General features: G+C 51.4%; 1 protein-coding gene across 1 annotated transcript; it reads right to left on the reverse strand.

Annotated features, from left to right (window-relative positions):
- Nucleotides 1–6,676: 6,676 nt before the first annotated feature.
- On the reverse strand, nucleotides 6,677–7,724 carry LOC131277148 (EKC/KEOPS complex subunit LAGE3-like). Its single transcript, XM_058291157.1, has 3 exons — nucleotides 7,417–7,724; nucleotides 6,974–7,099; nucleotides 6,677–6,800 (listed from the first exon to the last, which is right to left on the reverse strand). Exons 1-3 carry the CDS (start codon nucleotides 7,722–7,724, stop codon nucleotides 6,677–6,679), a joined length of 558 nt encoding a protein of 185 aa, XP_058147140.1.
- Nucleotides 7,725–7,960: the final 236 nt, after the last annotated feature.

The following is a 7,960-nucleotide window of genomic DNA, read 5'->3' on the forward strand; positions in this document are numbered from 1 at the left end:
CCAACTACTGTACAATATATTCTTTAAAATGTGCATGGACCAGTTACAAAAACGAACCGTGTGCTAAGACATAAAGCAAATTGCAAAGTAAAGAAAATATACAATATATGTTCTCTGATCAGAGAGCAATGAGGCTAGAATGAAAAGGAGTAACCAGAAAACTTCAAAATATCTTAAAATTAAGGTTGTACTTCAAAACAACCTGTAGTTCAAAAAAGAAATCACAGTGGAAATTAGAATAAAGTTTGAACTGAATGATTATGAAAATGTTATACCTCAAAACTCGTGGTAGCTAATAGCAGCTAAAGCTGCACATAGAAGGCAATCTAGACCTTAAATGTGTATATCGGAAAAGAAGGAAGGTTGCAGACCAATGATCCATCCTTCTTAAGGAGAAACAAGGACATCTCACGTGAAAAAAGAACAGCGAATGAATACCCCCAGGGGAAAAAAAGAAATAATAGAAGGGAGGGAATAATAAAGACAAGTGGACACCTTTGTTAGGAGCACTTCTTAGCAGCGGTAGCCTTCCCTGCCACACAATGCCATTGGCCAGAACCTAATCCCATGAACACATCAAGCTGCAGAAAATGTGCAGTCATGTATTCCTAACATGCAGGAATACTATTGTTCAGGAAAGGGAGAGCCAGTACTGGGGACAATTAAGTCTCTACCACACATTAGTTACCTAGAGACACTTATTAGACACCCGCGTGGAGAGGCTGAGTGTGAAGATAAGAGCCAGGAGCTTAGGGAGTGGTTTAGGCTGCAGGTGTGGATGTGGAACTCAGGAAACCACGACACAAGGCAAGATCATGGGGGAGCACACGGAGAGACGGGAAAGGGGCCAACACTCAGAGGCTTCGTGTAAATTCCCAGCATAATCATGAGGTTAAAGGGAATCTGGATTTTTAAATCCCTGTACAAAACTGCCCCTCAACGTGGTTGTTCCTCTTGAAACCAGAAGTATATGAAACTATTTCCTGTCACCCTTTCAATAGCAGAGAATTTTTTCTTGTTAATGATTTATTTTATTTCTTTATTTCGACTAATCCCCACTCGTTGTTACTCTCACTGTCTGCTTGTTGTGTGCTCATCTTTTTTTTAAATTGAAGTATATCATTCATACCTGAAAACACATAAAGAATAAGTATATAGTAAAGATTGCGAACGTAGAAAATAAACATACCTAATCACATAGGGGTCTCATTCATCACCCCCCACCAACTGTTTGCACTGGTGTGAAACATTTGTTACAAACTGGGCAGAGCATTGTCAGACTATAACCACCAACTATATTCCTTATCTTACATTTGGTGTATTTTCCCGCCAATCCATAGTTTTTATTAAATGTATGTTTGTAACATATTGTGAATTTGCAAAATAATCATGCAGATGTGTAGATTTCCCATACAACTCCACACCCTGGTGGAACATTGGTTACAGATTATGAGATAATATCCTCAGACTATTACCACCAATCATGGTCCATAGCATACACTTGGCACTGTTTTTCAATACACCTCCCTTATAAACACAGTAGAGCTTGGCATTAATGCAAGAAAATTATAGTATTGCTGCTAACCAGTGTATATGTCACACCAGTTGTAGTTTTCCCATGTTTCTCCATATTCCCATCGCTATCGGGAGCACCAAAGGAAAACGGATGCAGTTGCTGGGGGAAATGCACTGGCCGAAGGGGCGGCTGGACAGGCAACCAAGGGGGTCCCCGAGCTGCAGCCCCACCACTGGTGCCTCACCTGTCCCTTTTTAAACAACGCACGGAAAGGCTGAACTGCACCCCGGGGAAGCAGGAGTGGGTAAGGAAGGGGAGGGACACCAGACCCCAGAAGGGGCTGGCTCCTCGCAGATGGCAGGGTGTGCATGCCAGAGGGGGCCGTGTACACCCTGGTTCGACCATACCACCAGCTTGCCCACCTGGGAAAAACTGCTGTAAGGCCCTGCTCAGAAAACACTGCTACATTTGCCTGACGACCTCGCTGTGCACCACTGTTGGCAGCCGGGGCCAACCTGCGCTGAACGCGACCCCTCCCAGGACCCCCAGGCCCTGGCCGGCTTCCAACACGCAGGAGGTGCCCCTTTAAGAACTTAACAATGGACTCTGCCAAGGTGAAGCCAGGTCAAAGGTACAGGTGCTTGTTAGGAATAATGTGCACCTCCTCGGGCTGGGTCAAGGCCTTTCCCACCCACACTGAGAAACAAGGAAAGTACTAAAGCTTCGCTCTGACAGATAATTCCCCGGCACGGGATGCCTTTATCCATAAGCAGCAGCAATGGCCCAGCTTTCCTGCCAGCCATTGTCCAAGAGCTAGCAAAATGTTAGGGATGAAGTAAGACATCCACACAGCACATAGGCCTCAAAACTCAGGGAAAGTAAAATGCAGAAATCAAACCCTCAAAACAGCCCTAACCAAGGTCTGTAAAAATGAAAACCTGCCCTCCTGTGAGTAAATCTACTCCCATTAGCCCTCCTTAAAGCCAGACTGCACCCAAGCACCCTCAGGCATTTCACCTTTTGAAATTCTGTTAAACAACCACCCCCAATTATTCAAACCTTCAAGGGAAATCTCAGGTTCCTAGGAAAACCTGGCCAGGATTCTCTCCTCCAGCAGTTAAAACACCCTAGCCCAAGTCCACAAAACTGTCCTGTCTCAGGATCCCATGCCATTAGGAAACCTCATTTGGGTAAAAAAATAACCTGGAAAGAGCGCCTCTACCCAAACTGGACAGGCCCTCATCCTGCTATCCTTGCAACCCCCACTGCTCTCAAAGTGTCAGGTACTGGCCCTTGGATTCATCATACTAGAGATAAAAGGGCACACTCCTATGAAAAACAAAACAACTGGACAACTCACCCTGTACCTGACTGCCCCTTGAAAATCTGAATTACCCAGAGCCACCGTGAATCGCCATCACCCGACTAGATGAACTCCTCCTCTCTTTGGTTCCTACTCCTCTTAGGACTGCTCGGCTGGCAGTTTGGGACTGGACTGGCAGCTACAGCTCCCAGACAGTGGAGTGTAGCTGAGAAAACACTGTTCTTACTAGTATACTTGTGCATTGGAGGATACTTTAATACCTTAAGTTGTCTTTCCACTTAGCATGAGTGACACCTTATAAAAAGTACATAGGGGCATCAGAGGGGGGAAATGTTGAGAAATAAAAAGGATAACCTAGCAAAAATATCTAACAAGTCATGCCTTCCCCCGCTTCTGTGGGTCGGGCTGTGAGGGCTTGGCCCTGCAGGAGAATGTGAAGTGACTAACTCCTGCCCCCTGTTTCTGAAAATCACCCTGTGAAAACATCGCCTAGTAGAAAGATATCAAACTAGTGACTCCCCCCCTCCTGCTTCTGTAAATCAGCCTGCAAACTTGCTGCTGCATTCTGCCTCTGTAACCCTCCAGCTTCCAAAACATCACCTAGCAACACATTAGTCAATGAGGAAATGTTATGCTGATCCCACCTGAAATCCTATGTAAACCTAAGAACCTGAAAAACGGGGCTCAGAATTTGGAGATTGCCTCTTCCCTGGGCCTACATATAAAAAATTTGTTCCTCCATCACTGTGGAGTGCCGCTTTGGGGTCTTTCTTTGGTTCAAAAGTCCTGGCTTTGCTGCAACAAAGGAAATTGCTCAGAGGTTCCAGTTCCTTGACCTGGCAAAGTAAAATGTCATTGTTACAAAATGGATTCCATTTTCCCTATTTTTTACTGGGAGAGAGAATGATCTCAAATTATATTCTTCCATTTAAAACCCCACACAAAGGCTCATGTGAAAATTCTCTACTTTGAGTTTTCTTTTGGTTATTGATTTCTACCTTAATTACACCGCATTTAAATGCTTTATGCTACAAACTCTTTGGAAAGTGTTGAGACAGATTTTATGGCGAGCACCCCTTGAGTCCCTTCCCTGAGACGAACTGTCCTGGGCCCCCTGGACCAGCGGCCAGCTCTGCCTGGGCCCCCCTGCCCCTCTGCATTCTGCCCTGAGCGCTCCCAAGGCCCCCACCTGGGCCTGGGCACCAAGCTGGAGACCTGGAGGCGTGGCCTGCGCACACCTAGCTGCCCACTGTCCCTCCTCTGGGGCCATGCAGAAGGCCGAGCTCCCACAAGACCGCATGTGCTCCCCGGGTCGGGCACCCCTAGATGGAGCGCCAAGTGCCTTGAAATGCTGCAGTGACCAGGAGGCACGAGGGCTTCTCTGGTCATGCCACTCCTGCTCCTCGCCAGGGAAGAGACGTCCCCTGTCCCCAGGCTCTGAGGAAAGGAAGGTCCACGTCTGCTGGTGGTGCAGGTGCAGGTGCAAGCCCTCCCAGAACTGTGGTTCTGCTTCTTTCCCGGCTCCTGCCCAGGCCCCCCAGTCCATAAGCCCCCTCCTGCAGTCTCCCAGGGAGGGGCTCCCATCCTCCTCAAGTGCACTCCAAATCCCACTGGCTTCTCCTCAGTTACTGGCGCGGGAAGTGGTCACTCTCCCTCCATCGGCCTCACCCATGTATGGTCACAGACAAAGCCAACTGTACCTTTAAAACTCACCTGCCTGCTGTGGGCAGGTCAGACCAGTCTCCTGCACAGGCCAGGATTACTGAGCCCCTGAGGCTTCTCCAGACACACACACGTGGCTCTACATGCATGTATTAGATGTCTATATGTGCATCTTCCACGTGGTGCACACGCATGCAAACACACACATGCTCATCAAGTTGAAGGTGTACAGAATTGGCATAGCACCCAGCTTTGCCTGCCCATCCTGGGTGTTGCTTCTTGAGTTCTGACCCCTCCTGGCCCAGGTCAACTCCCACCCACAGACATCTCCTCCCACCTGCTCTGGATACACCTAGAAGTGTCCATGAGCTCTCTATACAGGTGATGGTACCTAGAAGATCTCAGTGACAGGACAGGAACAACTGATGGCAGCAGGCAGAGGGGCAGGTCAGGGGGGACTGGAAATGAGGAATCGCAGACAGCAAGGCCAGACCCCTCTTGGAGGACGGTGCAAGCTGGCTGAGTAGAAGAGAAAAAAGCTATGTAATTGGAGGGGCTTAGGGGTGAAAGATGAGAACCATCGAGATATGGGGGAGCTGGGCTCTCTCTGTGTGGAAAAGGGCCATTTCCCAGGACTCTGGGAGGTCCAAAGCCATGTCCAGTCCATCAGCACCTCACGTTGGCTCGACCTTCTGGATTTCTTCACAATCTGCTCACTTCTTCACACCTCCACTCTCCCCACCCTGGTCCCAGCCACTGTTTCCTCTTGCGTGGATAGCTGGTCTCCCCACGTCAGCCCTGGCCCCCTCAGCCTGTGCTCAATGGGGAGGCAGAGGGACCCTGCAAAGCTGTGAGGCCGGTCACGTCCCCCTCTGCTCACCCCCCTCCAGGGCTTCAGTTGCTCCCAGGACTCCTTAAAGTCTGGCAGCTCCTTCCTGTCACAGTTGCATCTCCCGCCACAGGCACCTCCCTGCCTACCTCTTACACCCACACCTGTAAAAGGAGGGTGAAGGTGGGGCTGGGACAGACCTGGATCATTCTGGGTCGAGGAAATGGAACTTGGCGAGACATGATGAAGGAGTGAGTGTGTCCAGCTACTCTGTGCAGGAAGGCACTGCTCTAGGAGCTTGGGTACAATGACGTGGGGGGAGGCAGGCAGGTGGGGAGGTGGGTACCATTGTCGATTGGGTGTCCAAGATGGCCTCACTGAGAGGGTGGTGTCTGATCAGGACCTGGAGGTCTGGGAGTGAGCCAGGTGGAAACCTAGGGGAAGAGAGCGCCTGACTGCCAACAGCCACTGCAAAGGCCCTGAGGCAGGAGCGGGCCTGCTGTGCTTCAGAAAAGGACTAGAGGCCCAGTGTGGCTGGGTCAGAGGGAGAAGGGGCAGAATGGGGGGAGAGACGACAGAGGGTCGTCTCCTATTAGGCTTCCTCAACCCCTATCACCAGTCTTCTGGTGGGAGGTTCACCTTCTGGACAAGAATTATATATTGTATACCAAGAGCTCTGAAAATAAATAGAAAATTATTTTAACTGAATAATTCTACCTCTAGGAATCTAAAGAAAATAGCCATTCCTGCAAAAATAATACATGAATGTCATTTAATAATTACCTATATTAGCGAAAAATGGGAAACAAATTAATCAACAATTAGATTTTAAAGTATTTTTTATGCATCCATTCTATTGATTTTTAGAAAGAGGTTAAGTCATATATAAGTGAAAAAATCAGGGAAAATTAATGCTAAACTTTTGTCAAGGATACAGTATCATTTTTACATATATAATATATAAATCTAATCATTGAACTAAGAAAACATTCCAAGGCACTAACAGTAGTTCAAGCTAAATGACAGAACAGAATTGCTTTTACATTCTCTAAATCATCTTACTTACTCTGCACTACTTGCGTACCTGAATCCCAGAACATCCCCTCCAACCTGAAGACTAGGTAATAAAATGTGGATGTTCAGGAAATGAAAAGAAATTCAGACAAGGATAGCAACTCAGCTTTATTTGATGCAGTTCACAGACATTTAAGCGCCACATGAAATAAGTGTGCCCCAGCACACATTCGGTGCCAACAATCAAGTGGCAGGCCCTCCGGGGTCCCAAGCCCCAGGGAAGGAGGCGCTGCTGGGAAGGAATGCAAGATCAGGTCTCGGGTCTCTTCTCCTAGCCGAGGCTTTGCGGATACGGGAGCCCAATGCGCTGGATGTTCCACATGATCAGGGAGAGCTCGTTGAGGAAGGCATTGATGGAAATTCGGGGAAGGGCAAGGTTTTCAACAGTCCATCTCCTGCAAGTGAGGGGCAATGATCAAGTTGAAGGTGAGACCCCTGTCCTAGGACCGTGGCTCCACACCCCATCAGAGAACCCCACACTGGGGTGGCTCCCCGTCTCCATGACCACCTTCCTCGGGGTGAGATGGGCCCGCCGCCCCCCTCCCAGCCGGCCCCGTCCAGAACTCACACAGCCAGGACGCTGCCATTCACAGTGATCCTCCGAACCGCTTGCCCCTGGCGGTGGATATCAGGCATCAGGGACCTGCCGGCCACCTCCGCCTCCAGTGCAGACCGGAAGGGCACAGTAAGGGTGCTGGGGGAGGCGGGGTTAAGGGACCATCGCCTGCTGCCTTCGCCTGGGCCCCGGGCCACCTGGCCCCTGGGAAGCTCTCCTGCAGTGGCCCACTCTCCCCCTCCTGTCAGCTCAGGCCTGCCTCCTTCCCCCTTCCAGCCCTCAGGCATCCCCTTCCACCATCCGCCCTGGAAGCCCCCCAGACCGGCCCCCACGGCAGCCCCTCCACCTAGAGCCGGCCCTGGCCCCCCATGGCCCCTGTAAAGGATACAAGGTCAGAAGTCGGCTTCCTGCCCCTCCAGCCCCCGGCACTGCGTCTCCCCCAGACCCCGGGACACCCCCTGCGGCAGCGACCTCCCCCCCTGCGTGGCTTGGGGGCACCCCCGGCGGCAGCGCCCTCCCCTCCCGCGCCGCAGGGGTCACAGGGGCTGCCAGGGCCGCTGGCGACCCCCGAGCCTTCGGAGTCAGCAGGGATGCTCTGGCAGACGGGGCGGCCGGGGCCACCCTGGCCATCAGGGCCGCTGGGGTCGCCCTGGTCGTCAGGACCCACAGGCTCCTCGTGGCGGTCGGGGTCCCCCATGGCACCCTGGCCTTCAGGGTAGGCCGCTTCACCCACAGCGCCTGCGCCTTCGTCCTCCGCCTGCATGGCTGCCGCGCCTGCGCCTTCCCTCTCCCTCACAGCTGCGGGAACCAGGCTTCCCTCCACCTGCCCCAGGCACTCAGCCTTCCTCACGGAAGCGCCGCCCCTTAGCCTTTGGGCCGCGTGGGCTCTCAGTGCGCCTGCGCAAACACGCTCCCAGGGGGGCGGCAGGGCACGTGACCCGTTCTTGTCCCCAAGTAGAAACCCTGTCCCCTTTAGGCAGTGAGCAGGTCCTCCCCATC

This window comes from Dasypus novemcinctus, chromosome X (genome assembly GCF_030445035.2).
Source record: "Dasypus novemcinctus isolate mDasNov1 chromosome X, mDasNov1.1.hap2, whole genome shotgun sequence".
In the NCBI taxonomy this organism is placed as follows: Eukaryota; Metazoa; Chordata; class Mammalia; order Cingulata; family Dasypodidae; genus Dasypus; species Dasypus novemcinctus.

Bases quoted from the DNA above. Each gene is read 5' to 3' on its own strand.
- LOC131277148 (XM_058291157.1), bottom strand. From the start codon at position 7,724: ATGCAGGCGGAGGACGAAGGCGCAGGCGCTGTGGGTGAAGCGGCCTAC. The intron at 7,100-7,416 runs GTGTCCCGGGGT...CGCCTCCCCCAG, and splicing joins GGAGGTCGCTGCCGCAGGGG to CACCCTTACTGTGCCCTTCC. The intron at 6,801-6,973 runs GTGAGTTCTGGA...CCTCACTTGCAG, and splicing joins AATGGCAGCGTCCTGGCTGT to GAGATGGACTGTTGAAAACC.